This window comes from Trichoderma atroviride, chromosome 3 (assembly GCF_020647795.1).
Source record: "Trichoderma atroviride chromosome 3, complete sequence".
NCBI lineage: Eukaryota > Fungi > Ascomycota > Sordariomycetes > Hypocreales > Hypocreaceae > Trichoderma > Trichoderma atroviride.
The window spans coordinates 5,033,250-5,060,739 of NC_089402.1; the positions used below are offsets into that span (position 1 = coordinate 5,033,250).

The following is a 27,490-nucleotide window of genomic DNA, read 5'->3' on the forward strand; positions in this document are numbered from 1 at the left end:
GTATTTTTAGAATGCAGCTATGCATAGCTGCGAGTCACTTTTTTTCTTTTTCTGTTAGAAGGCGGTTGAAATAGATGCCATGACAGCAAAACTATTCTGTTCAGATTGAATTATGTGACAACGTGACCATGAATGACAAGCGATCTATTCGCATTAAGACTCATTACTACAAACACATTATTAGATCATTTCTAGCTGTTTTACTAAACGGAGGACGTCAACTCCATATCAAATGTAGATGTCTAGCTTTTCGCTCTTTCAAAGGCCGCTCGCTATGTTCCAAATTCCACTAATCCATTCCCATCATCTCTTATATACCCTCCATCCTTCATTCAATAACTCTCCTCGTCAACACCTCCGCCAGACAAGCTCATCATCTTATCAAACAGCGGCGTTCCCCATCCCGTCACCGGATCCCATCCCTTGACAGCGCTCCAGCCAGCATTGGGAATCACGGGCGATGCAAGGCCGGAGAGGGATTGACCTTGGCATCCGATTGATTTGGATTGGGTGATGCTGTCAGGCATTATTTTGTGGTTAGCATTCTTTTGTGATTATACCAAAACATTGGAAGAAGATGTGTGGTTTCAACCTACTCTGTGAATGCTCGATTGCCAATGCTGTAAATCCATGGATTCAAGAATCCCATGCGAGGCAGTCCCCTTTCGGCTCGATGGTCATTGAGCAATGCAACGAGAGCAGCGAATACCGGCGTAGAAACGCTGCATCATCGCCAGTCAGTCCAATAACTGTTCGCACGTAGCTTGCAGCACATACCTGGTCCCCGTCGTCAAGTCCTCCTTGCCATGATTCCAAAACCGATAATTCACCCCCTGCGCAGCCACATCAGGAAACCCCCTCCCGCCAGCATTATAATACCCCTTCCACTCATTCCCATACAACTCGAGATACCCCCCCACAGCTTCATCCTGCCACGCCGGACGCGCAAAGTAATCAGAATACCCGCCCGCTGAGAAGTTCGCCGCCCTTTCAGGCCCAATTCCCTCTGTCGATCCCACGCTCGTCACATACGGACACGTCGCAGGGAAGGAAGGAATATACTTTGTCGTCTCCGTGCCGTCGTTGGACTGGCATGACATTCCGGGGCCGAAATCGCCGGAAGACACGATGATGGAGACGCCGCGGGTGCCGAGCTGGCCAAACATGTCGCAGACTTGCTGGGCGTAGGGCTTGGGGAAGAGCTGCTCGTTGGCGCCGTATGAGATGGAGATTACGCTGGGGAGTTGCTCGTCGGGGAGGTTGAGGAGGTGGCTTGCGAATTCGAGGTATGGTTCGAGATATTCGTTGGTAGGATCAGTTAGACTATCAAGAGTGATTTGTATCAGCATCATATCTCGAGGTTCATCAAGGAAGAAGAGCATACTCCAAGTCGGGGATGATGTCGTGGTTCTCGCCACCAGTTGCATAAAAGCGCACCGGTACGCTGTGTGCCATCCCAACGGCATACTGCACATCCTGGTTGGCCTCGCTCGACGGGAAATTCGTTCCCTGAGGATTGGTTCCTCCATTGACAAACGCAACGGAGACGTTGAAAGCGGCAGGAGGAGGCACAAGCTCATGTAGAAACTCGCCTAATTCGTGATATTGGATAGCTTGCTGAAATACCAAACCTGTGTCAGTAGAAAGATGGAGCAAAAGCCGCAGTGGATATAGACTTACACCGTCAAAGCCAGCTACACCGACAAGATTTCGTTCCTCGCCCTTTGCTTGATAGCTGTCAACATGGTACAGTTTCTTCAAACAGGCTGGCGTGATTTCAGTCTTGCACCTCTCCCAATCGGTGCGGACTCTGGTCAAATACTGGCCAAAATGATCCTGTTCTACATCCAGATTTATGGAAGATGTATTTGACCTGGCCGCAGAACAAGCTGCTCGCCGGCGTACAGGCGCATATTGGACAGTCATCACATGGCCCTGTATTCTCAGAGGCAAGGAAGAAACAGAGACTGTCTGCGAGCCAAGTGTCGCATTATAGTTGACCTCAAAGAGAGCCTCGATACTCCCGACGTCGGTCTGAACATGAATAAACTGCCCATCGCTCAAGATATGGCCACTGCGGATACCAGCCTGAGACAACCACCCCTTGACGGCATCAGTGGAAGATTTTCGAGGACGAAGCAAGCCTTTGGCTTCTTCGCGGCCAAGATACTGCCCATAACGTGAGCCAGAAGGACTGGAAAGATTGTAAATGGTTTGCTCAAGGAGCTGGCGGGATTCCGGCTGCAGGGCGATGGAGAGTTTCACGACTTGTGCTGCCTTTGATGACTCTCCCAGCTGCTGGATAGGACTTGCGGTGACTATGACATTGATGCCGAAAAAGAGAAGACGTGATGCTTTCATTTTGACCACTGGAGGTGGAGATGGCGTTGATGAAAGAAGGATGCTGCGGTACTGATGCGTTGGAATGCTTTCTTTCTGCACGAGCCATATCTTCTTTATATCTTCTTTTCGCACCAAGGGCAATCTCTCATAGAAAGACTAGAGCACATAACACTGGCCCATCCCACGTTTGGCATTCTTTCAGCCTCGCCGTATATCGATCCACCAGGCGGCAGGGCTGTCGCGTGCAAGAACAATACCAAGGCGCGATATTGTATCCCCTGATCAGCCCCTGCAGCAGAAACAATATTATGCAGCCATCCGTATCGATTCTGGCCGTTGATTAAGGAACATGGATATTACTGGGATAAAATATGGCGCTGGCTAAGTATAGAGCTCCTACCTGAAGGATTCCCCAAAAAGCTAAGTATGAATCGTCGCCAAGCATGCGAGTGTCCGTGTAACTAATCAGCAGGACTGTCGCATTCCTCGAGTTCACAAAGAGACCAAAAATCTACCATGCTAGAAGCTGTTCTTTGATCATCATCTCAGCTCTTGAGAAAGACGGGGTACATACTGATCCATAGACAGCTCACGACTGCATATGCATGTCTCAGGTTGTCACATCTGCAGCATAACGCTGATACCAAGGCTCCTTTGTTGCAAATCAGCTGCCACTACTAACATGCATATATTCTTTGATGGCCTGCAGAACAAAATTTGTTTGCCAGCCATTATTGGTTGCACAAGGCACGGCGTGTCCGAGGCACCTGAAAATCCGCACAGACAGCGACGGCTGATACACTCGTCTCCCTTGCCCTGGAATGTTTGTATTCCCAGTAATATGCACACAAAAACCAATTATAGCATCTGTTTCAGCATCAGATTAGATAATCGTCTTTTGAACAAAGACAGGGCCAGCTGATGGTGTATTAGCATCTTTGTTCCAGACTGGCACATCATGTCAAGCAGAGACGACACTGCCGTAACAAGACGCTTATATAAAACAATATGCCGTCTTTCAATTACAGCATGTAAATACCCTCATCAATTTCGGCTCTTTTTCCATAGTCATTAGCTTCACACATCAATCTTGTAACAACAAGCTCGTCATCATGCAGCTCTTTAATCTCCTCGCCGCCGCTACACTCGCCGCAGCCACTGATTTTCAAGTGAAGAGTATGCGTCATCCCCTCACTTCATCATCAAGTCTGTGCGTGCTGACATGGAATGCAATCCAGTGCAAGTCCACTACAATGCCACGTATGACAACAAGGTTGGACACAACTCGCCTCTACAAGACTCCATCTGCCAGCATAGTCCCGTCGGGCAGCATACAAAACGCAATTTCTTCTATCATGAATACTCCTATCCCTGGCCCTACGTTGGCGGCTACGCCCTCATCAAAAAGGGCGACAATGCCTCCTGTTTCAACTGCTATAAATTACAATATGGCGGAAAGAGTATCTTTTTTTCGGGCAATCAACTCAGCCGAGGACGGCGTGGACCTGGGCAAACCGCTCTTTGAAGAGCTCTCTGGTGGCACAGTTGGTGAATCGGAGCACATCAGCGCTTCACTTAGTATGGTCGATAGCGATTCTTGCTTGCTTACCATGCAGCTGACGAACAATCTCTTACCTGATATTCTACCTAAATTATTGGCATGATACTACTAGTAGCACTCATGACAAGTACGTCCATGTAATCAGGATACCCGAATAGAGAGAGCTCTTTGCATTTGTCACATGAATCGTCCAAAAATAAAATCAACAAAGACTGCACTCTTGATATCTGTCCTCCCAGCCAAAGTCTCATCTCTCGCTCACCTTTGAATATTTTTTCCAGCCGCAGGGTAGGCAGCAACAGCAGCAAACCAGCAGCTGCAACTGCACCAGAAAGTGATCCACTCAGCCCAGGCACCAGCCCCACTCCATCCAATCACCACCTCCCACAAATTCTGCCGCCCCACCACAGCTGCAGCTCCCTCACCGCCCCCACCCTGCTATATATTCCTCGCCCGCCCCCGACAAAGCGAAGCTTTTTTCTTTTTCTTTTCTTCTTTAGCTCTCTTTGCCTTTTGGCTTAGATCAAGTGTAGTATCTGTTCTTTTCAGTTTAATCTCTGAAAGGTCTCTAAGGAGACCAATCGTGATTATTCTTATTTTTGTCCTCAGGGCGGTCTCCTCTGTGCTTGCACATGATTCCGCCCACAGTGTCCCTGGTATTACACTGCCTCCAGGCGACGCGAACACTTTTTCTTTTCATTGCTTTGTCTGGGGCTTGCCCTGGCAGCGAAGAAGAGACTCGATATTTCGTAGAGAGTAGAAATCAGAAATCAGCTCCATGATGCCGTAGATGTTCTGTATCGCGAGTCCAGTTGACCGCGTATTCCTAGCTGTAGCCTCGCGTCGTAAATTCTAGATAATTTTTCCTAGGTAGCCTCGCCATATCCAAATCATAAAATCTCTGCCCTCGTCACGCTGTAGCAGCCAACGCCATCTCGAGTCTCTCTTTCTGCATGCCAACAGCTAGAACCTGCAGCACTCTCAGCCACTAACTGGTGAAAAATCTCTCCAATCAAATCCATCTTCCTTCTCTCAGCCTCATCCATCTCAACCTCATCCCACCAACCACCAACATCACCAGCATCACCACCACCACCACCATCACAACCATGTCCGCTCCTCCACCCTCCCTCCTCGACCCCTCCATCTTCTCCTCCCTCGAAGCCAAGCTCGAGCAAGAGACCCAAGTCCGCGACACCCTCTCCCAAATCGTCCAGCGCCTCGACCGCGCCGCCGCCACAGCCCAAGGCCTGCTCTCACGAGTCCACTCGACGCCTCGCGCACGCTGTACGTAGTCAATCCAGCACTTCAATGTTACTGTAAAAAAAAAAAACATCACGTAAAGCAGACAATTAAAATTTTTTCCTTTCTTTCTGTTCAAAACCAGACCCCGCCCTCGTAGCTCAAGTCGAAGCCGCCGTCAAGGAAGAAGCCGTCATCATCAACGAGCTCGAAAAAGTCGCCTCTCAGCACCCTTACTACAAGTTTGTCTCCCTCTCGCTCTCCCTCTACAGCATTCATTTCTAACCGACTTCATTCAAGATACAACAACAAATGGTCCCGCTCCATCCAACACGCCATCGGCACAACAATCTACTGCGCCTGGCTCGGCGGCTTCCCCTCCACCTCATCTTCGTCTGAACCCGAATCAGCCTCCAAGCCAGCGCCCGGAATAGGCCGCCTCCTCACCCTCGAAGAAGTCGGCGCCATCTTCTCAGGTAATTTTCCATCTCTTCCATCTTCCATCAAGAATAAAAAAACCGCTAATTTAAAATGGGACAGTCCCAACAAACCTCAAAGACCGCGACGCCTTCCACCTCACCATTGAAGAATATCTCCTCTCCCTCATCGACCTCACGCAGGACCTCTCCCGCCTCGCCACAAACGCAGTCACCCTCGGCGACTTCCAGCTGCCCCTCACCATCAGCGCCTTCGTCAAGGACCTCTTTGCCGGCTTCCAGCTGCTCAACCTCAAAAACGACATTATCCGCAAGCGCGCCGACAGCGTCAAGTACGAGGTCAAGAGGGTCGAGGACGTTGTCTACGACTTGAGCCTCAGGGGCTTGATCCAGAGACCTACGGCTGGCGATACCGAGATGGAGTCTGCTTGAGTTTTATTATTTTACAAAATGGCTAGATGACGAGAAAAGTAATTCACATTCACATTGACAAGCTTGCACGCAAACGGTGATTAAAAACAAAAGTGCCCAAGATGACCATCTCGTGCCTCAAGTCTCAAGTGGTATATAAGAGTACAGAATTTGTCTGTTTATATCCCCGGCGCCTCTCTTGTACGTCCGCGTCAATCCCATCTTCATTGTAGCTGCTGCCATCAACTGCCCACCAAGACCAGTTGAAGCATTGATATCTATTGTACAGGCACTCAAGTGCTCCATAAACTGTGTACTGGAAACCCTTCGTCCAACTCCCCTCCGTCATTTCTAAAATCTTCCAACGCCTGCCATGTTTCCGGTATTCCCGTCCACTAGTAAATATGTTTGAACCGTGGTTGCTTTTGATCTGTATTAATGTAATTAAGAAACTTATATCAACAAGAGCAACAGCAATGACAACAAAGGTATAATTGTAGTCATCATCAGCCGTGCCTAAAGGTGCACTTATCACCTCTGGCACACTTGCCTTGCTGCCAAAAGGTACAAGGCTTCGTCCCAATAAGGGCTTTATTCGCCGGTTTGTGCGGCGGCAGCGTGCCCTTCTTTTTCCTACCCTCCTTTCCGTGCGGCTCACTTCCCCTTTGGCCATCGTTCCGATCCCAGTCTCGCTCAGGCTTGTGATCAAAGGACGATGGCGGAGGCGGTGGCGGAGGAGGCGGCTGTTGGCCTTGCGCCATCTGAGTGAGCATCATTAGCTGCTGATATGATGGATCATTCGGGTTCAGATAACTAGCAATGTTTGCAGCTTGTGCTGGGGCTGCTTGCTGAGGCTGGTTGATGGCGGCGAGAATCGACTGCAGCTGTCCGTCGGGAATTTGAGGATGCTGGGCTGATGGCAGCGCCGCAGCTGGTGGATGGTGTCCACCAGTCATCTGCTGTAGCAGTGCCATGTACGGGGCATAACCCTGTTGCTGCGCGTACTGCCCTGACCAGTCCTGAGATTGGGTATTTGCCGGGTTGGCAGCGGCGGCGGCGGCGGCAGCAGCCGTGGCAGCAGCAACCTTGAGTGCGTTTGCCTCAGCCTCAGCCTTGGCCTTTGCCTCGTCCTCTTTCTTCTGTCTAGCAGCAACCTCCTTATTATATCCAAACCACCACTCTCTGACCCTTTCTTGATCAAACAAAAGCCAGTCGGGAGGAGATGTTGGAGGATATGCTTTGCTAATCAAGCCTTTCACGACCTCTTCAACAGCATTTCCATTGAGTCGAACCGTAGGATCCGTATAGTTATAGGCACGAACTGAATCGCCGTAGAGGACGGGGTTGGGATCACGCCAAGCCTTAGTCTTGTCCGACACAAGTACCGCAAGCAGCTGCTTCTCCGCCGCGCCGCCCAAGAGAAGAGGAAGCGAGTGCTGTATGTGCAGAGAGGCCATGGGCTGAGAGGAAGACGCGGATGTCGATGTACTTCCCTGAAGCCGGCCAAGAATGGAGTCCAGCTTGCTAGAGGGGCTATGCCTGGCATCGAGCCGCTTCATGGCGGAGCGCAATGCCTCGTCCAGCCCGTACTGTTGTTCGTCTCGCCACCTAAGCTGGATTTCTTCAAACTTGGCATCCTCCCGAGGGAGATAGGCCGTCTTAGCTTCGGTACTGACAGCAGTCGCCGCCTCTGGAAGTGGGGACTTTGGAGTTGGGGGAATATCGTCGATGTCGGTGTAGATGGCCATCAACTCTCTCTGCTCTCTCTCTGCAATTCGATGCTGCTCGTCGGTCGTAAAGGCTACAGTGCCACCACGCGTAACGTAATTCTTGGCTCGTACATCGTCGGCCAGAGCTGAAAAGTCTATCCCGATGGGCCCAAGCCAAGGCTGATAAGGAATATCGTCGTCGTCGTCATCATCCTCGACATCTGCACGCTGCTTCAAGACCATACCTTCGGAACGATCGTCGGCTGCATCTCGCGTCAAGTTGCTTCCCCTGCCTTCATCTTCTTCGTCGTCTTTATGAAAGATTCTGACTTGGACAAGCTCAGTCTCCGGCTTCCAACTGACCCTAAGCTTCCGACGTGCCTCTTTTCGAAGCCTCTTGGCCTTTTCTTCCGGTGCTTCTGGCGTATCGGACTCTCTTGTCTCCTTGGTCGTTGGAACGGGAGGCTCAACCGGCTTTGGTGCATTAATGGAATCAAGCAAAGAGGCGATTCCCGACAAGGCGCTCGAGCTTGAGGTGGAAGATGCCTTTGCTACGGGGGGCTTTGCTTCCACTTTAGGAACCGTCGATCTGCTTGCTTCAACCTTTGTCACCACCTTCTTGACGTCTGCCTTGATCTTATCATCGCTAGACGCCGATGGACTATCTGCATCCGACTTGACAACAGGCTTTGATATCGGTCGTGCTTTGCCCGGGAGTATCGAAGAAAGGCCTTTGGGCGCAATGATCTTGGATACCGCTGGTTGTTGGATCTTTGGCTGTGCCAGCTTCTTGCTAAGAGAGCTACTTCCAGGCTCCACCGCAATCTTCTTCACTGTGCGAGAATCCGAGTCATCATCTCTGGCCCTCTTGGCTGAGGAGGCATCTGCAGACATTTTGATACCTGCCTTCGCCCTACTGGCTGCAGATGTTCCAGTATAGCCCGTGGCCGTTTCTGACTCGGCCGATTTGAGAGCCTTTTTCATGTTTGCAGCAATTTCGCGCGCCATTTCCTTGACTTCATCATCGCCCTTGTCTTCAAACCGCTTTCGGACCGTTTCAAAGTTTGTAGTCTCGGCGATCTTCTTAGTCATGCGAAAGTGGGTAAAGATTTCCAGCAGCGCCTTGGGCAGCTTGCCCGAAAAATCACCCGCTTTGATGGACGAAATCATGGCGTTTACCAAGCTAAGGACCAACTTCTGGTGACCACCGAGATTATCCAAAACACCATCATCGGCGTGCTCGATGGTGACATCCAGAGCGCGATAAAGAGCCTCTTTCTTCTGTTCAGCCACCTTCTTCAGCTCCGCAAGTTGAGGTTCCGGGACTTTGTTCTTCGTCGCGTTATCCACGTCCAACTTGGCCTTGTTCATGTCACCACGAAGCTTGATGAAGAATTCACCAGCTTGTTGAACCCTTCCAGCAATAAGGGCCGATGTGCGAGCCACAGAAGGCTCAATGTTGACGATTCCAACAACATCCCACGCCACGGCTTCGGTGGGGTCAGCCGGTCGAACCAGAGGTCGGATCTCGACAAATGTTAGCAACAAATAAGCCACTGTATCTTGCAAGTTATAATTACATACCGGCTTCGCTCGATCATCCTCCTGTTCCTTTTTTGCTCGCTTCTCTGCCTTATTTTTCGAAGCTTCATCGGACTTGAGCTGTTCCTTGAATGCATCTGCGACAATTTAGCAACACTACGTCATCAAATTTACACCAGAGGGGCCTTCTGAACATACGAGGATACTCGGTGTACTTTGGCCGGCGTTTGCCAAGGCTATACATGGAGCGATCATATTCGGCCAAAAGCTGCCTCGCCTCTTCCCGCCGCTCATCTAAGCCACTCCTATCTGCAGATGGCCGATACTGTGTACTAAACTTTCCTTGAATTTCACAGGGTAGATATCCTAGCTCTGGTACTAAGGAACGATCACTGTGCGGTGGCAAGGCAATGCAAGGAGACAGCTTGTCGTAACTCTTGGGCGCTAATGACAAAAGTTCGTTATTATCGTGAATAAATGGCAAAAAAAGAAAGCGTAGCTCAGCGCAACTACTTACCTGGAAGCTTAATCGTGCCATCATATACTAAAAAGGGAAGTCCTTTGATAGACGGATACTTGTTTTGGGCAGCCTTGTTCCGCTTCGCGAACTGGGCAATAAGCTGAGCCTCTTCTGCTGATGGCAATGGGACAGATAGGATCTCGGGGTCTTCGCTCCTTCTTGGGAGGATATCAACCGGGAAGTCTATGGGGTAAGCCGGTTGCTCTGGAACTGCCGGCTCCGGAGTGCTCTTGGTGGCACGCTTCCGTTTCTTCGGGCCACTTTCCACCGGCTGAGAGAAACCTGAAGGCATTGCTGGTGGCACAGTGGAAGTGGCAGTGGAAGTGGCAACAGCACTGCTATTGATGGGCTGCTGGGCTGCTCCATACTGAGCATTGGGGCTGACTCCCATCGTCGAGTGAGCGGAAGACTGTATGCTAGGCTGCTGTTGACGAGGCTGCGGTGCCAGCGGCTGCTGCTGTACAGGCGTGCCCTGCTGAGGCGGAGTAAAGGTATTCGGTTTCGATGGTGCATATGTCTGTTGCGTAGAATATTGGGACGAGTTTGGCGGCTGGTAGCCGAGCCCGTTATTGAGCTGATACTGGTCGGAAAAGGGCTGTCCCTGGCGATAAGGAGGCTGTTGTTGATGCTGCACTGGCGGTGGCTGGGGCGACTGTCCAAAGCGAGCGCCCTGGGGGAAGCCTCCGTGCAGATTGTCGAAATGCTGGACTGGAGTGTTGCTTCCCTGGCGCGATGGCTGGGAGACCTGTTGAGGTTGGCTATACGGACCAGGAGCGTCGTATAGCTGGTCGTTTTGCGAAGTAAATGGAAACTCGTGCTGGTTGAAGCCCTGAGGATGGCCATGTTGGTGGCTCTGAACCTGTCCCATCTGGCCGATTCCATCTCCCCCCAGATTGACTTTGGGCTGGTGTCCATACAGTTCAGGGTGGATATTACTGAAGGCAGGATCCAGCACATCCTGGCCAGGCTGCGAGAACTGCTGATTCAACGAGAGCGTGCCATGGCCAGCATGGAACGGCGCCTGGCTGGAGGCAGTGGCATGGAGGCCGCCGCCAAGATAGGCATTTGCATTTCCCTGGTGAGGCGCCTCAAAGAAGCTGGACGTGGAGGGATCCTGCGGATCTAAGTGGGAGAAGGGCTGCTCAGCGCCAGGCTGCGACCAACCCTGGCTGGGGTCGAATTGATTGTTTTGGTCGGTGTATTGTGCGAAGCCGGAAGGCCAGGAATTATGTCCGTCATTTGCGCCATTCTGACCAGAGCCAGGCCAGGACTGCATTTCGACAAACTTAATGCTGATTCAGACAGCAACATACGCAAAGGGGAATAAAGGGGGTATCTTTTTCTAGCACTATTGAGACTCCATCAGCAATCAGAGATTGCTCCCATGTTTGGAAGGGATGAAAAAAAGAAAAAAAGAAAACAATTTCAAGAAGCAGAAGCTGGGTCTGCTAAAGTGACGTCGCCTGCAAGAAACGCGAGACGTGCATTTCGCCTGCCAAGGTCGCGTGTGTGGCTGGGGCGTTCATGCAGAGTTGATGCAGGGCGGTGCAGACAGCTTGTCACTCACCTGGGCAACGACGTGTGGCGGTACTTGGAGCAAGCCACGCGAGGATTGTCAGCGGCTGATTGTCGGCTGATTGCGGCCGCAGAGCGCTAGTACGTATAAGGGCAAATTTGCATGGGCTGGGGCTTGGAGCAGACAGTTCTGTTGGAGAAAACGAGAGTCGGGTCAGCATTGGCAGAAAAAGGGAAAAGAGGGGAATCGTAGGTAGCTGTTTGTTCGCAACAAAGGGAAAAAAGAAAAAAAGAAAGAAAATAATGCAGGCGTGAAAATGGCCGTGCGGAACCAGGACAATGAGGGATGCGATAAGGGCCAGAGCGCCTGTGCAGCGCTGCCAGTACAGAGGGTGGAGCGCCGTGCTAGGCCGTGGATCGGCAGCAAACAAACAGAATCTGGCGGCCGCCATCAAGGGAGTCAAACAATAGCCCAGCCCCATTAAGACGGCAGAAAAAAAAGTCTGGGTATCCAGAGATGTAGCAAAAGTAAAGCCTTCGAAGCAGCATTTTGTTTGTTTGTTTGCTCTTGTTCCTTTTTTCTTCTTCTTTTTCTTTCTTCTCTTTTTTAATGATGGACCACGTGCTGGCGGGGGCCATGCAAGCAAGTCCAGCCAGACCAGGCTGCGACAACTCCAGGTCCCTTTTCCACGGCCGCCGCGACAGCCTGGACGGGCGTCGCGTGATTGGCAACCAGGCCGATGGGCTGCGACAAGGCGCAACGACGTGGTACTTTTAATCGCCATGCCAATGCCCTTCACATCTTAGTAGACCCGGCGCGGCTCGGATGCAGGCACGGCTGAGCGCCGTTCGGTGACGACTCACGCAACCCATCGCGGCCGGCTCCCTGAGATTTTACAGAGGAGCCCAGGTCCACCATCCAAGGCTCGCTTTCGCTTTTTCTCAACGCCTTGCATTTATAAAGGTAACAGAGGGATTATAAGACGTGCGGCCCATGGATTTGGTCATGGCCGTCACACGATACAAAGAAGCCACTCCAGCTTTCATGGCCTCGCCAACCAGGAAACTGTGCAGGCGCCGAGGAGATTTGAACATGATGTATGTGGTGGGCTGTGAGGTGCGAGGTGTGTAGAGGTATCGGGAAAGGAGTGCTGCTAGATGAGGGGATTGGATTAGGAGGTGGGCATACCCTGCGTCTCGCTGCAACTTGTCGCAGCAGCTTAAAGTCCTTTTTTTCTTCACAGCCTACTCTGTCCTCTGCAGAGGCAGAAACTTCATGGCCCCTTTCCACCAGTTGTTTACACTATTATCCGGAGGCGAACACGTAAAGCCCGCCCTCTCCAGAAAGACAGGAGGGAGAGTCGGGAAGACAGCAAAGAGCAAGAAAGCTGGCGTCGCAGAAATGACGTGCGCGGATATCCTTAATCTCAGCTGCCAGAGGTGCCTAGAGACGCCGCGTTTTGATGGCGCCGATGCTGGGCTTGTCGCAACCGGATGGAAAACTATTAGGCGATTGATGTTGAAGGAGCGTTGCCAATGCCGTTAAAAGTCGAGACGTGTTTGGCACAGGCGTGTGTTGTGCCCTCAGGCACCAATGCGACCGCCCTGTCAGGCCCATGTCATGCTAGCCCAGCTCCACCGCAGGAATCGGCTGGAATTCACAGGTCGGCCATTCAGTCGGCCCGCGGCACCAGCAGCTCTGGCTGGCCACCGCGGCGATTTAGCGCGCTGCAGTGACCTGCTGGGGGGCTGTTATAGTGGAAGAGCTCCAATTTCGCAGCGATTGGGTTTGGGGGGGTAGTTCGATATCGTGGCCTCAAGCTCGGACTGTGTGAGACCTCTGACGCAAACTCCTGCTTAGCTGCATATCGATCTTCTCTTGGACTTTGCGACTGCAGGCGCATGTACGGCCACGATTGATTCATCCTCTGCTACACCTGTGGAGCGGCGAGCGAGTCCTGGACGGCCTTGCATCGTGGACCAGCCACATACGCACTCACCTACGTCAACTCCAGCTTCATCTAAGTCATGGCGTCCAAAGCAGTCTCCCTGCGAGATCGCCAGATAGGTAAGCATGCACAATCAACTTGACGTGGGCAATAGCAATTGCTAATTTCAATAGCATCTCTCAAAAAGATCCTCAATCTCAACGAGACCATCGAATCGAGCGAGGCGGACGAGGCACATGCCAACGGGCTTTTGGCTCCCGTTGCTCCCATTCTAGATGCCGAGGGAAACCCCATCTGGAAAGTCCTCGTGTTTGATGATTTAGGCCGAGATGTCATCAGCAGTGTTATGCGAGTCAGCGACCTTCGCTCTATGGGAGTGACGATGCACATGTTAGTTTCCTGCTCTGCTCAATGACGATGCGACTGAATACCAGATCTAACGATGCGATGCGATGCGATTCACAGGCATATCGGCACGCCGCGATACCCCATACCAGATGTGCCAGTCATCTATCTGCTCGAACCGAATGCGCGCAACCTACAGCTCATGACGGAAGACCTACAAAAGGGGCTGTATTCACCAGCTTACGTCAACTTCTTGTCGTCTCTTCCTCGAGTCTTGTTAGAAGAGTTTGCGTCGCAGACAGCTGAAGCAGGGACGTCAGAGAAGATTGCGCAGTTGTTCGATCAATACCTCAACTTCATTGTTGCAGAGCCAGACCTATTCAGCCTGGGGATGCAAAATGAGCACACCTACTGGGCTCTGAACAGCGCAAAGACAAGCGACGCCGAGCTAGACGCCGTGGTGGACAGGATAGTCAGTGGACTGTTCAGCGTCGTTGTGACCATGGGTGAGTCGGGCACAATTGAACCTCACGTTGCGTGACCGCGTACTAATTGCTTGCCGCTGTAGGCGTTATTCCAATTATCCGATGTCCAAAGGGTGCCGCCGCAGAAATGGTTGCCGTACGTCTCGACCGCAAGCTTCGCGATCACATCCTCAACTCAAAAGACAATCTCTTTTCCAACGCACGACCAACGGCAGCGGGCACGCCAAGCTCCAGGCCGGTGCTTATCCTCCTCGACCGCAATGTTGACTTGATACCCATGCTGTCGCATTCTTGGACATATCAGTCCCTCGTTCACGACGTCCTATCCATCAAACTCAACCGTATCACAATCGAGACACCCGTTGAGGAGGGCAACCCTGCCAAGGGCACATCAAAGAAGGGCTACGACCTAACTGCCAACGACTTCTTTTGGATCAAGAATGCCGGCGTCCCTTTCCCGCAGGTAGCCGAAGATATCGACGCAGAGCTTACCAAGTACAAGGAAGAGACGGCTGCCATAACAAAGACTACAGGAGTATCAAGCTTGGAAGATTTGCAAAATGACACGAGTGCAAGTGCGCAGCACCTCAAGGCCGCGATAACATTGCTGCCCGAGATGCGGGAACGAAAGAGCATCCTCGACATGCACATGAACATTTTGGCGGCATTGCTATCTGGCATCAAGGACCGGCAGCTGGATAATTATTTCCAGGTGGAGGAAAACGCCACGAAACAAACAAAAGCTCAGATTCTAGAGATCATCAAGGATGAGAACAAGGGCAACAACCCGACTGATAAGCTGCGGCTGTTTATCATCTGGTTCCTGAGCACAGAGCAAGAGGTTGCGCGAGCAGATTTCGAGTCGTTTGAGAAGGCACTGGAAGCGGCTGGTGCAGATGTCTCATCATTGCCCTACATTCGACAGTGAGCTTCACGTGGATCAAATAAGTGCATGTATTGTTTCTTTGGCTAACATGTCTCAGGGTGCGCGCTACTACAAAGATGACGCAGCTGACTACCATCAACAATAATTCGAACCAACAAGCTGCCTCTTCCGACTTATTTGGACGGTTTTCATCCATCTCATCCCGTTTGACAGACCGTCTCAAAGAGACCGGTGTCCCGTCTGGCTTGACATCCAACTTTGATTCTCTAATCAGCGGAGTCAAGAACTTTTTGCCCGCAGATCGCGATCTTACAATTACCAAGATTGTCGAATCCATCATGGAACCTTCTACGGCCTCATCCTCGGCAATTGCCAAGACAGAAAACTACCTGTATTTCGACCCTCGCTCCGCCAACGCACGAGGCACTATGCCACCGCCCAGTGCTATCCGGTCAGGAGGCGCAGGTAGCGCGCCGGGTGGTTTACCAGGGTCTCAGACCGGCCAAGCAGCCAGCTTCGGGCAGCGACGGCAGGGCTTCAGCGAAGCAGTGGTATTTACCGTTGGCGGCGGCAGCATGGAGGAGTATGGAAACTTGCACGAGTGGGTTGGCAGAACAAGTGGCGACCGCGCACGCAAGCGGGTAGTGTACGGCAGCACGGAGATGATTAACGCCGGGCAATTCATTCAGGAGGAGTTGGAGAGACTTGGAAAAGAGGTCTCGTCGTAATTGGCCAAGGAATACTGAGGGAGAAGACGGCGATGATTTGATGACACAGTAGCGAGGTGGACAACTCGATGTATGGAAGAAAACTTATGGCGGTAGTTTGGTTTGCAGCGGTGGTGAGAAGACCACAAGGGTCAGGTTTATACTAATACTGGACAAGGAATAGAAGAGCCTACAAAAGGAAAATGAAAGAGGCTCAAAGCAAATATGCTACTGCTGCCATTGCAAAGTGAAGCTCATGTTGCTTCCATCGCTTCATGCTGCTGCTATCTACCCTGTATCTTTGCGAGAGGGCCGCTGCATAGGTATCTTGGAATAGAGAAGTCATATAAAAATGCGAGTAGACAGTAAATAAACCAATAAATTACATGACTCCTTCGACTCTCGATAATAATTCCGCGGAGCATAGAAAGACGCTCATTTTGGCGGTATCCAATCCCATCGTAGGCCCTAGACAGCAGCCTTCAGTGCACGCGCCGGCCCCTAGCAAACCGCCGGCCGCCCTGCGACGCTCGCCGGAGCTGCAGCCCGCAGCGCCAACCTCGAACGCGCGAAAAAACTCGAGCGAATGCGGCTCGTGAAGAGGAATCGCGCATCGCCCCTTTGCCTTTTTCTCACTTGCATCAGCCTCCTTTGATTCTCCCTCCCACTTTAATCTTCTCAATCCTTCGTTAGCACCCGCTTTTTCTTCCTTCTCTCCTTCTACACTTTAATGCGTTGACGACCACCTTCTCTTTACTCTCTCTGCCTCCATCGTTCAATTGCCGTCATCGCCAACACGCCCGCCGAACTTCGTGGCTTGATCTAAGCAAACTTCCCCCGGCCAGCGCTCTTCGTCTTTTCCCCCTCTCTCGCCTCAAACCTCGCGCGACGCCCTGCCCCAATCCCACGTCGGAATCGCGCATTCCGCCACCGCAATCACGATAGCTTCATCAACTCTGCCAATCCACCCCCATCCGGCCGCCGCGATGGCTGATTCCCCAGCCAAGGCCGACGGCGGCAGCGAGCGGAGGCCCGCGGGCTACAAGTCGTGGAAGAAGAAGTACCGAAAGATGCGTATCGTGTTTGACCAGAAGATGCACGAGTGCGAGGAGCTACACAAACAAGAGGCCAAGGCCGCATCCACGGTAAAGCGCCTGGCCATAGAGAACGAGTATGTCTTCAGCCAGACTTTCCCTTCAATTACCCATCTCAATGCGCCACGGAGTGAGCCACGAAACTAACCGCGCCATTCTTCTCTGCAGCCGACTACTCGATCTCCTCGTCGAGGTCAACAACTCTCCACAGATCCCCCCCAGAGCGACGGATAGACCTCTCCCTCGAGCCTCCCTCCAATGAGAGCGCCCCGTGCCTGCCGATAGACCGCGAACGCCAGTCACACAAGGACGAAGCCATGAAGAAGCTCAACAAGCTGCTCGATATGCCCCATCCGACCTACGGCTCTGCCAAGGAGTCAAACTCGGCGTTCCTCGCCGATCTGAGCACTCTCGACGGCGAGTCCCACCCCGCACACTTCCTCTCCGCCGACGACATCGACGACTACATCTATCTAATCGACACGGGCCTTGACCCAGAGTCAGCCTTGCCTACAATGGCGCCGCTCGCCCACCCAGCCGCCAACGCCCCCTCAAACCCGCAAGCCAAGAATCCCACTAGCGTCACGAACTGGCTACGGAAGCACGCCCCAAAGATCTTCCTCCAAGACGGTGAAACGCACGGCGATGCCGACGACGAAGCGGGCGTAGGCACAGGGCCCGGCAGCGGCCACTCCAGCGCGCGAAAGCCACGCGGCAGCGCAAAGGGCGAGCGCGGCGGCGGCAAAGCCAGTGGCGGCAAGAGCAAGAAGACGGGCGCGGCATCGCGGATCAGCGCGGCCGAGCGTGGAGACGCAGACGCCAGCATGGACGACGACGGCGAGTTCGCGGCGACGCCCGTGACGGCGCGCAGCAAGCGGAAGAGGGATGACGATACCGGCTACAAGCCTAGGGGGTCTTCGAGCCGGCCGACCAAGAAGAAGCGGAAGAGCGACGTCGAAGCCACGCCTACGGTGCGCAAATCTAAGAAGGAGGCCGCGGCTCACAAGGACGATTAAAGATTGTTGGAGGACCCGTTTTACATATTGTGTGACTGTTACGAGTTTACTGGAATGCATGTTCAAGGACAAGCTTCTGGATCATGACATCTTAATCTCTCTCTTTCTGCCTTGACGACGGCGCATTTGGAAGAAGAAGAGACATGGAGGAAAATGACGAAGCTTTATTTTATTTGATGGATACGGAAAGGAAAAGGCTCCTTTGCAGTTTTGAGGGGAATCTCTCAGGGATGGGGAGGGGGGTGTATTTGTACCAGAATACCAGGAATTTTTTTCTCGGGGGTTTCTATTGCATGTTTCTTGTTGTTTGATCTCTCTCTTTTTTTCTTTATCTTTTCATTATTCTTCCTTTTTTGAGAATTTTCATGCGTGTTGGTAATAATAGATGTACTTTAGCAGACAGAGGAAAAAAAAAACGAGAAGAAAAAAAGACGTCAACCAGGACAGCGAATAAACGATGATGAAATCACTGGTTGTGAAACTAGTTGTTTTACTTCGTACCTTTATTTCCATTTTCTAGACGGCTCAAGTCTAAAAGTTCTATATATGTACATGACGTCTCTACCTATATAGAAAAGAACCACTTTCATCTTCAATGGTACATGTGGTATACAGTGCATTCCTCCCCCCTACATCAGTTTATACATTCTCCTTGTCATCTTTTCACTGGTTTTCTTCTTCCATTTCTCGGAGTGATTATTCGTCCATCAGGCCCTCTCATCCAGAACAAGTGAGTCTACAACTTCTCCTTCCGCGAAGCCTTCAGCCTCCTCTCCACAGCATCTAGATACTCATTCGTAGTGACGTAGTCCTCGCGGCTCGTCTTGCCGCACGCCAGCGCCAAGTCCTTGGTCATGATGCCGTCGACGTCGACGGTGTCGACGCAGGCCTTCTCGAGGCCCTCGGCAAAGGCCACCAGCTCGGGGGTGTTGTCGAGCTTGCCGCGCTGGATCAGGCCGCGGGTCCAGGCGAAGATGGAGGCAATGGGGTTGGTCGAGGTCTCGCGGCCCTTTTGGTGCTCGCGGTAGTGGCGGGTGACGGTGCCGTGGGCGGCCTCGGACTCAAAGGTCTTGCCGTCGGGGGGTGATGAGGACGGAGGTCATGAGGCCGAGGGAGCCGAAGCCCTGGGCGACAATGTCGGACTGGACGTCACCGTCGTAGTCTTGTGGAACAGGTCAGTTTGGCGAATGATATAACAGTTCAGGGGAAAAAAAAAGCCTTACTCTTGAGGGCCATGATGTAGCCGCCGGAGCTCTTGATCATCTGAGCAACCATGTCGTCAATCAGACGGTGCTCGTACCAGATGCCCTTGGCCTCAAACTCGGTCTTGTACTGCGTGTCATACAGCTCCTGGAAGATGTCCTTGAAGCGGCCGTCGTACTTCTTGAGGATGGTGTTCTTGGTGCTCATGTACAGGGGCAGCTTCTTGTCCAGGGCTAGCTTGAACGAGGCGTGCGCAAAGCCCGAGATGGACTCGTCCGTGTTGTACTGGGTCTGGGCAACGCCGCCGCCGTTCTTGAACTGGAAGACCTCAATCTCCTGGGGCTGGCCACCCTCGGGGGTAAAGACCATGGACAGCTTGCCGGGGCCGGGGGCAACGAGGTCCTTTGCGCGGTACTGGTCACCAAAAGCGTGGCGGCCGATGATGATGGGCTGCTTCCAGCCGGGGACGAGACGGGGGATGCGGTCGATGACGATGGGCTCGCGGAAGACGGTGCCGCCGAGGGCATTGCGGATGGTGCCGTTGGGAGAGAGCCACACTGAGAAGGTTGTTAGCGTTATTGTCAATGATATCCATCTAGACTCAAAACTCACTCTGCTTGAGGTTGAATTCCTTGACGCGGGCCTCGTCAGGGGTGATGGTGGCGCACTTGACGCCAACCGAGTACTTCTTGATAGCCTCGGCCGCATCGAGCGTGACCTGGTCATTGGTCTCGTCACGATACTCCAGCCCCAGGTCGTAGTACTTGAGGTCAATGTCGAGATACGGGAAGATGAAGCGGTCCTTGATGCTCTTCCAGATGATGCGCGTCATCTCATCGCCGTCCAGCTCCACGACGGGATTCTGGACCTTGATCTTCCTGGCAGTGGCCATGTTGCGGGCTGAGATTGCGGAAATGGAGAGAGTCTGGACGGCGCCAAACGAGGCTGGTCGGAGCGGCTGTAGAGGACGGAGGGTAGCGGCCCGGCGAAGGGATAGAGAGGAGAGGAGACGAGGAGCGGCGGCACTCATGATGGGCGAAGCTTTTAATTCAAAGATTTCGGCAAACGCTTGCTCTAGGGGGGGCAAAAGGCCAAACCAAAGGGTAACAAGAGAGGCCGGTTCGCGGTTCGAAGGAGGGTTTCCCGAGGTATCGCAGACGTTGGTAGCCGAATCGGCGGGACGATCCGTTTTGTATGACGAGCCGCTAGTAGGAGGCGTTCTAGCGGGCTTTGCTCTTCGTTTTGGGTTTGAAATGTCTTTTCTTAATTTTTGCGACGACGCTGAAAAGAAGAAAAATCAAGTCACAGTCTGCTTGCTTTTCTCTTTTATTTGTTTTCTCCAGGTGGCGACGCTGGCTGGCGCAACTTGGATATTTAGCCGATGCGATGCGCTGAGATGCGATTTGCGACAAGGTAGGCGACTCAGAAAAGAAGGTGGGGTGCAGCAGCGCTGGAATCGGAGAACGCGCGGGGAGCCGAACGGAGATCGACTGAGGGGAATTGACTTTTTGGGGCTGCGTTGGATTTTTTTAATATCGAGGACATGGGGGGGAATTGAAGCATATTCGACATACCTTGTGTACAAAAAGAATCACCAACGGACGGGAAGAAGAGAGAAGAAGGGAAGAAAGAAGTGACACTTCGTTGCTATATAAATTAGTAGCTCGATACCGTTATCAATCGCCGACAAACGGAGCCTGGACCCATCGTCAATCCCATACTAACAGCAGCAAATTAATGACTACCAGATATAACTGATGAATCATGCCTCACGTCGCATCCAACACGGCAAAACTGGGAATGAGTGGTTTTTCTCGTTTTGATTGCTTCGCCTCTTACTAGGCACTTTACTTGTCTTTTTTGTTGCCTTGTTTTGGGCTTTAAGCCGAGCCAATGGTGTACCAACAGCAGCTCTTTTTCCTACACACATGATGGCGCGTGCCTCTTCAAATCAAGGCGGGGGGGTTCCACTGCCCAGGGTCCGGGAATTAGTAGTAACTTTGACAGGATTTTATTACCAGAGTCAAATCTCTATTTCTCTGCTTCTCTCTTTTTCTCTCTCTGTAGCTTGAAATCGAGGCCGATGTAGGAGCAGCTGGCTCAGTCACTGCTATTATGTATGTACCTGACTGTGCTAAGATAAGATAAAAAAAAAGACAAACTGACGTAGGTAGGTTTTCCAATGCATGCGCGTCTTGCAGAAGCACCTGTCAAACGTCAACTCTAAAGTTGTAAGCCACCATCTCCAACTTTTTTTCCAAACCCCATGCTACCACCACCACACACTTTCACATCCCTTTACCCGAGCTCAGCCGCGCGAACTAGAAAGAGAGAGAGAAGGAAATCTTAACCAGCTGCTATAACCACACAAAACTCCGTGCGGGGGTTGGTTTCACCTGAGCTCCAAAATGAGGACAAGGCCGGCCACGAGCGTCTTTTGGAGATGCAGCCGTGCAACCACACCAGGCAAACCATGATGCCAACACAACTACTCGAATCTCAATGCAAGGGGGAAAAAAAAATAGTGCATCATTGCACATAAACGCCGTCGTAGGATCAATCTAGCAGAGACTCTTCTCCGCCCCCTCGTGACAATGCACAACTGCACGCCATTTACACGCGTGCCTCGGTCGAACCTCTCAAATACGTACCATCTTCGTATATTCAATATCAAAAGCCTTCACTCAGGATATACCATCTTCCGCGTCACTCCCCCATCCACCACCATCTCAACCCCCCGTCACGCCCTCGCTCTCCACCAAGTAAACCACCGCCCTCGTAACATCCTCCACCTTGCCAACCCTCCCCGTCAGCTGCCACCGCATATCCGCCTCGCCCAGCCCATCCTCCCACCTTGTTCCCTTGTCGTCCGCATCCTTACACTCGTCCCCAACGTGAATCCAGCCCGGCAGCACGCTGCTCACGCGCACGCCGTCCCTCGCCAGCGACACCGCCATGCTCTGCGCCATGCCCAGCAACCCGGCTTTCGTCGTCGAGTAGGCCTCATTGTTCGGCTCGCTCATGACGGCCCGCGTCGACGAAACGTGCACCACGCAGCCCCTTGCCGCGCGCAGCATCCCCAGACACGCCTGCGTCATGAGCATCGGCGCCGTGAGGTTCGTCTCGATGCTCCGGTTCCATTCGTCCAGCGTCATCTCCGCCAGGCTCGTGCCGCCCACGCCGCCCGTGTACGCCGCGTTGTTGACCAGGCAGTCCAGCCTGCTCGCAAACAGCTTGTCGGCCTGCTGCACCGCCGCAAAGATCTGCCGCGGCTGGCGGAGGTCGCACAGCGCCGTGTCGAAATCCTTTCCGCGCTGGTGTGATTGTGCTAGTAGCCCGGCGGTGTGGTCCAGCTCGGTCTTGTTGCTGTCCAGCAGAAACACGCGGTGACCGGTTTGGAGGAGAATCCGGGACAGGCCCCGGCCGATGCCCCGCCCGGCTCCGGTGATGAGGAACGTCTTTTGAGCCGGCGCCATGATTGAGAGATGGAGAAAAAAAATAGACGTGCAAAGGTAAGCAAGTAAGTTAAGTTTAAGAATTCGAAGATGAATTAAAGCTTCCAGGTTCTCCTTTTTAGCCTGACCCCACGCTTATACAGCCCTGATGGGAAAATCTCCATTATACGTCGTATGATGTCACTTTCATTATATCGAGCATGTAAGGTGCTAGTAGCAACACATGCGCTCTGTAAATCAATCCCTTGTCGATATATCGGGGGCTTCGCGGAAATAATCTCATTTATTCCGCCTATTTCGCATGACTTGCTCAAATATCAAATATATCTCCAATCCCCTGCCCCCCGCCTCTGCGCACATCCACAATATCCAGCCTCCATCCCTCCCAGTGCTTCAACGACCGTTTAATCTCCTTGATCCTCTCAATCCGCCTCTTCGCCTCCTCCTCGTGCGCCTTTCTAAAGGCCTCCTCGTCAAATTCCATGTCGTCATCCGCCAACAGCTCGTCATCTCCACCTCCAGCCAGCGCATTCAGTCCATGCGCAATGAAATCACCAATACCGCCAGTCGACCCCTTCTTGTGCGCAGGAGGGTGGTTGTTACCTGACAGGTCAACGTCGTCGAATCCGGGACTAGTGGCTTCCATTTCGCGCCGTCTCTCAATCCAGGCACCGCTGCGAAGCTCATGATTCTCTGCCTCGAGGCTGCGAATCTTCTTCTCCAGCTTAAGTCTTCCTTCGTCTTCGAGCTCGTCAACGCCCTCGTCGTCAAGACCACCTCCTCCCTCTGCGGATTTGCGACTTCGAAGCTTGACGTTTTCACTTTCTAGATTCTCTACCTTGGATCGTAGCTCCTGGGCCTCGCTTTCTGCCTTCTCCTTGTCTTTCCTTAGCGCTTGTGACCGAGCGTCTTGCTCTTTGTGCAGCGTCGTCAATGTTGCAACCTTCTTTTCGAGTGCTTCCGTCTTCTTCTCTAGCTCTTCTTTGGCCTTCTGAACCTCGTCCAGGTCGTGCTCCAGAGTCTTCACCTTGGTCTCTGCGCTGATTCGTTCGCTGCCTTCGCGAACGGCCTTTTCTGTCGTGCGCTCTAGATTCTTTTTCAAATCTTGCAATTCGCGCTGGGCTTTGCCCGCCGCAGCTTCGGCCCGAGCAACCTTGTCCTCGAGGGCAGTGATTTGTTCCTTTTCCGAGGATGCACCGCTCTCCTGGCGTTCAACGCGGGCTTTCAGCTTTGAAATCTCAATCTCCATAGACTCAATCGTGGCTGATTTGGCATTCAATTCGGCTTGTAATGACGGCGGCGATGCTGTTATTGACACTGACTGACGATGACCATGGCCTATATTTCGTGATACTTGCTGCTGCAGCTGAGAGTTTTGGCGCTGTAGAGACGCAATCTCCTCCTTCTGCGGCGTCGTTAGTAACTCTTGAAATGTCCAAGCTGATGAAAGAACTCTGTTTTTCTTTTCCAGCTATACGTACCAACTTCTCTGTTTGGCTGTCCTTGCCGTCTTTGCCATCAGACTCACGTAGATCAGCCAGCTCTTCCTCCGCCTTCTTCCATCTCTTCTCTGAGTCAGCAGCTTCCTTGGTGACACGCTTGTTCTCTTTTTCTAGCTCTTCTATCCTTGCGACGTGCTTTCTGTAGATGTCGGGTGCCGTGTCGCCTTCGGGACTAAAGGGCCCAGGCGACATTGGCCCCGGGCTTGCAAGCGAGCCGGCGCGGAAAGAAGTTGATCTGAGCTTCGATTGCTGTGCTAGCGATGGTGTTTCGGACGGTGACGACTCGCTGGCCTTTTCCTCTGGCCTGTCTTCTGCTTTGTCGTCTTGTCCGTCTTCTTGCTGGTCTTCAGGCTCGCTCTCAGCCTTGTCCTCAGCCTTGCCTTCTTCGACAGCCGTGTCGTCTGCATCCTGGCTCGGCGGGGGTTGGTCTGCGGTGTCTTCGACGGCTTCGGGCGCAGGCGCTTCTACTTCCTCTTTGGGCTCTGGCTTTGAGCCGGCAGCCGCCTCCATCTTCTTCTTCTTCAATTGCTCGGCCTGGAAGCGTCCTGTTAGCTACATGCGCATGCACCTTGATGGGGCAGCTTGGCCGAGCATCCGCTGGGGCTTCTCACGCGCTTCTTCACGGCAGCAAGCTTCTGCTTCTTTTTTTCGTCTGCGTCTGGCATTTTCGGCTGATGGGGTATGAAATAGAGACAGGGCTGAGGTTATTGGTGTTGAATTGAAGAGAGGTGTAGCTGCTCCCTTGGCTGGTGGTTCTTGGTGCTTCTGCCCGGACCTTGGCGCACCTTCGTCATAGGTGGCCACTGGAGCTTTCACAGTGCTGGATATGCGCACTGTGAAGCCGCATACTGTAGCCCACTTGCATCAACAGCACTCAAACGAGAATATCATCATGTACAGGCGAATAAATCAAAATAATAGAAATTTTCAACCAAATCAAACAATCAAGTACATCGTGGCGTATCCGTGCTCCAGAAGATGAAAAGTATACTTGAAATCAATGCATTCCTGCCGTTCAGGTTTCCTCTGCATCCGTGCCCGCGGAGGCTGAATCTATACCTGGCCGCTGCTCACCACGTATTCTGGAGAGTTGCTTCACATGTCTGTGTGCCAAAAGGCGCAGAATCCCTTTGCCAATATAAAAAAAAAGGGAGATGCCAGAAATACCTTCCCTTAGGCCGCTATTTGTGCGATATTGCCTGCTCATGCCGCTGCCTTTCAGTGGGCGCCAGTGATGGGAGACCTGTGGCAGGTGCCTCCTGCATTGTGCCTGTTTGTTGTGAATATCTCCTCGCTTGATTTTTCTTGCTCTTGGACTGCACTTCAGAATCTCTGCCTCGCAATCCTCTCGTCTCGCCACATCATTCTGTCATACCGCTGCATCCTCTCACCATCTTCTCCCTCCTTCATCTCCATCTCCAACGTCAACGGTGTCTTCTTCCTCTATTCTCTCTCAGAACTTCCCAAGCCCCGACTCCTCTTTTCTCGCAAAGGATTACCATCATGAACTGGATGGGAGGCAACCTCGCTCGGCATCGTCGAGGAAAGGGCCGGAAAGAGGACTTGGCAAACCAGAAGCAATATTTCGCAAAGGCCCGCTCCTGGCAGCGTGAGCAAGCAAAGACCAACCCTGTGGTCCTATCTGCCGCCAATTTTATTCCCAATTATTTCGCCGCATCGAACGCAGGTTCAAGGGTGGCCAGATCAAGCTCTCCCCCTTCGCTACCATTGCCTTTGGAGACTTCGGGAAATCGAGAATCTTCGGCTAACCTGGCCAATCCATCGCAAAACATGCAAGACAATGCTGCTCAACAGCCGCCACGTGTTGTGCCACTGAGCCAGACGAGCCGGTCAGTCGTGTTCAATAATCAGTCGACAAAAGACCATCTAGTAGACACCTCTGGCCCAGAGGCCGACCGGCGGAGACTTCTGAAAGAAGAAGATTTCATGCAAAGTAAACTACCGAAACCTTCAATGGTAAAGCCCACGCAGAAAAGAGGCCATTCAACCGCTGCTAGGCAAGTTGTTGGGCAGCAGCGGCAGCGGCAGTCTGCAAATCCCACTAGCCATCGCGAAATTCAGCCAAAGGTTGGTGGCCAGAGAGGTAATAGAAAGAGGAAACTGACCAAGATCACATCTCCGCCCGTTGATACAACAATCAGGATACGAGTTGGAAGTAAAAGTTATCAATGGAGCGAAGCAGGACATTCCATCCGAGACCCTACGTATAATAGCTCATCACCAAGCCCAAGCGCAGATGAATCTCGGTGCATCGCAAGCACTACAGGCACTACTTCATACGTCATTGACGAGTCTTTTACAGGGCTCTCGTCATCTACCATCAGCCCATCACCATGGCTTTCTCCTGGAAGCAGCCGGCCTGCATATCGCCGCAAGTTCTCCGATCCGATCAGGCACCTTGATAGGGCAGGATCGGCAAAATCTCAATGCCCGACGACAGCTTATACCGACGCGCTATCACTGCAAGCAAGACCGCCAACGATGAGCGCGATTAGTTCCGTTAGCAGCATGGCCGTAGAGGTTGGCAATGACCAAGAATCTCCAAGAATCGGCATCGATGAAGAAGATATTTGGAGGGCGTGGCTGAACCGAGACATGCCCGAGCTCCAGGTGCCCAAAAGACAACAGGATATAACTGCCGATATTGGCAGACCTCGTCCAACACCCGTGCCTCAGGGACTGGCAATTGCTACGCTGCGAAAGCGCCCTCCAAGAACCTAGTGTGAAGTTGAAAAGACGGTTTGGCGGCTGGCCGTGAACAATTGTCCATGCCCTTTCGAAGCATATAGCCGAACTCGGGTGACGAGAGCGAAGCACCTCTTACAGTACAGCAAAGGACCAGGCCCCACACCAAGTCGAGAAAACACAACTGCCGAAATTTTAGTGCAGTCAGAAGCTGCAAAAGCACCAGGACGGATGCATTCGGATAGCCAACAAGTGGGGGTCATGGGATTGCGCCGCTATTTCCACTTGCAAGGGTAGAGCTTGATGAAAATCCCCAGCCAGCGGATTCTTGATGGGAATTTTTTTTGCCCTTTGGACGGGGACATGTTGTGAGGTCCAAGCCATCCTGGAGATGTGGGATGAAGTCGCGCCGTAGCTTGGCGGATATAGAACTCAGACCAAGGTGGCAGATTGCGACTCCACCAGCCAGCCGGTTCCGAATGGCTCGGTGGAGCTCGTGTGGGATACGCAAGCCACGGCCACGTGCAGACGACGACCAGAGCACCGGCGGGATGGCCATCGGGGGGGACATGTTCCGCGCTTGTCTGGCCGAACAAAGCGCCGTGGCTGGATGCTGAACTTGAGATTGGCATGAGGATGGCAATAAGCTATTCGACGGTGCAGCCAAGGGTCCTGGCCAAGTCAGGGAAAGCGAGGGGAGGAGCCTTGGCTCACAGAACATGTCGCCGCCTGATTCGTCGGATTAGCCAGCCGTATATTCGTATAAGGATTCCCAACCGCCAATCTGATTCGCCGGACCCTCCAGCTGTCTCCTTCTGCAGTGATGATGCCATTACCTGCCGCCATTGAATGCTGCAAGTCG

General features: G+C 52.5%; 11 protein-coding genes across 11 annotated transcripts; 6 read left to right on the forward strand and 5 right to left on the reverse strand.

Annotated features, from left to right (window-relative positions):
• Nucleotides 1-332: 332 nt before the first annotated feature.
• Nucleotides 333-2,361, reverse strand: TrAtP1_006981 (uncharacterized protein; the record flags this gene model as incomplete). Its single annotated transcript, XM_066113341.1, has 5 exons — nt 333-516; nt 597-722; nt 778-1,323; nt 1,385-1,617; nt 1,681-2,361. 5 exons carry the CDS (start codon nt 2,359-2,361, stop codon nt 333-335), a joined length of 1,770 nt encoding a protein of 589 aa, XP_065969427.1.
• A 1,094-nt stretch (nt 2,362-3,455) lies between these two features.
• TrAtP1_006982 (uncharacterized protein) lies at nt 3,456-3,868 on the forward strand (the record flags this gene model as incomplete). Its single annotated transcript, XM_014082223.2, has 2 exons — nt 3,456-3,519; nt 3,582-3,868. The coding sequence occupies 2 exons, from the start codon at nt 3,456-3,458 to the stop codon at nt 3,866-3,868; spliced, it is 351 nt and encodes a 116-aa protein (XP_013937698.2).
• A 914-nt stretch (nt 3,869-4,782) lies between these two features.
• On the forward strand, nt 4,783-6,076 carry TrAtP1_006983 (uncharacterized protein). Its single transcript, XM_014082222.2, has 4 exons — nt 4,783-5,191; nt 5,292-5,388; nt 5,447-5,622; nt 5,687-6,076. The coding sequence occupies exons 1-4, from the start codon at nt 5,014-5,016 to the stop codon at nt 6,013-6,015; spliced, it is 780 nt and encodes a 259-aa protein (XP_013937697.2). The 5' UTR covers nt 4,783-5,013; the 3' UTR covers nt 6,016-6,076.
• Nucleotides 6,077-6,095: 19 nt separating this feature from the next.
• Nucleotides 6,096-11,252, reverse strand: TrAtP1_006984 (uncharacterized protein). Its single transcript, XM_014082221.2, has 4 exons — nt 9,763-11,252; nt 9,444-9,689; nt 9,288-9,382; nt 6,096-9,230 (listed from the first exon to the last, which is right to left on the reverse strand). The coding sequence occupies exons 1-4, from the start codon at nt 11,039-11,041 to the stop codon at nt 6,501-6,503; spliced, it is 4,350 nt and encodes a 1,449-aa protein (XP_013937696.2). The 5' UTR covers nt 11,042-11,252; the 3' UTR covers nt 6,096-6,500.
• Nucleotides 11,253-13,061: 1,809 nt separating this feature from the next.
• TrAtP1_006985 (uncharacterized protein) lies at nt 13,062-16,039 on the forward strand. The gene is made up of 5 exons (XM_066113342.1): nt 13,062-13,348; nt 13,403-13,619; nt 13,695-14,080; nt 14,143-14,983; nt 15,043-16,039. Exons 1-5 carry the CDS (start codon nt 13,309-13,311, stop codon nt 15,671-15,673), a joined length of 2,115 nt encoding a protein of 704 aa, XP_065969428.1. The 5' UTR covers nt 13,062-13,308; the 3' UTR covers nt 15,674-16,039.
• A 599-nt stretch (nt 16,040-16,638) lies between these two features.
• TrAtP1_006986 (uncharacterized protein) lies at nt 16,639-17,008 on the forward strand (the record flags this gene model as incomplete). Its single annotated transcript, XM_066113343.1, has 2 exons — nt 16,639-16,823; nt 16,915-17,008. The coding sequence occupies 2 exons, from the start codon at nt 16,639-16,641 to the stop codon at nt 17,006-17,008; spliced, it is 279 nt and encodes a 92-aa protein (XP_065969429.1).
• A 55-nt stretch (nt 17,009-17,063) lies between these two features.
• TrAtP1_006987 (uncharacterized protein) lies at nt 17,064-17,762 on the forward strand (the record flags this gene model as incomplete). Its single annotated transcript, XM_066113344.1, has 1 exon — nt 17,064-17,762. One exon carries the CDS (start codon nt 17,064-17,066, stop codon nt 17,760-17,762), a length of 699 nt encoding a protein of 232 aa, XP_065969430.1.
• Nucleotides 17,763-18,247: 485 nt separating this feature from the next.
• On the reverse strand, nt 18,248-20,700 carry TrAtP1_006988 (uncharacterized protein). The gene is made up of 4 exons (XM_014082218.2): nt 20,540-20,700; nt 19,578-20,479; nt 18,986-19,522; nt 18,248-18,924 (listed from the first exon to the last, which is right to left on the reverse strand). The coding sequence occupies exons 2-4, from the start codon at nt 19,993-19,995 to the stop codon at nt 18,824-18,826; spliced, it is 1,056 nt and encodes a 351-aa protein (XP_013937693.2). The 5' UTR covers nt 19,996-20,479; nt 20,540-20,700; the 3' UTR covers nt 18,248-18,823.
• A 994-nt stretch (nt 20,701-21,694) lies between these two features.
• Nucleotides 21,695-22,441, reverse strand: TrAtP1_006989 (uncharacterized protein; the record flags this gene model as incomplete). Its single annotated transcript, XM_014082217.2, has 1 exon — nt 21,695-22,441. The coding sequence occupies one exon, from the start codon at nt 22,439-22,441 to the stop codon at nt 21,695-21,697; it is 747 nt and encodes a 248-aa protein (XP_013937692.2).
• A 66-nt stretch (nt 22,442-22,507) lies between these two features.
• Nucleotides 22,508-24,673, reverse strand: TrAtP1_006990 (uncharacterized protein). The gene is made up of 3 exons (XM_014082216.2): nt 24,534-24,673; nt 23,902-24,456; nt 22,508-23,825 (listed from the first exon to the last, which is right to left on the reverse strand). The coding sequence occupies exons 1-3, from the start codon at nt 24,585-24,587 to the stop codon at nt 22,731-22,733; spliced, it is 1,704 nt and encodes a 567-aa protein (XP_013937691.1). The 5' UTR covers nt 24,588-24,673; the 3' UTR covers nt 22,508-22,730.
• Nucleotides 24,674-24,850: 177 nt separating this feature from the next.
• On the forward strand, nt 24,851-26,954 carry TrAtP1_006991 (uncharacterized protein). The gene has a single exon (XM_014082215.2). The coding sequence runs from the start codon at nt 25,426-25,428 to the stop codon at nt 26,662-26,664; it is 1,239 nt and encodes a 412-aa protein (XP_013937690.2). The 5' UTR covers nt 24,851-25,425; the 3' UTR covers nt 26,665-26,954.
• The last annotated feature ends 536 nt before the right edge of the window (nt 26,955-27,490 follow it).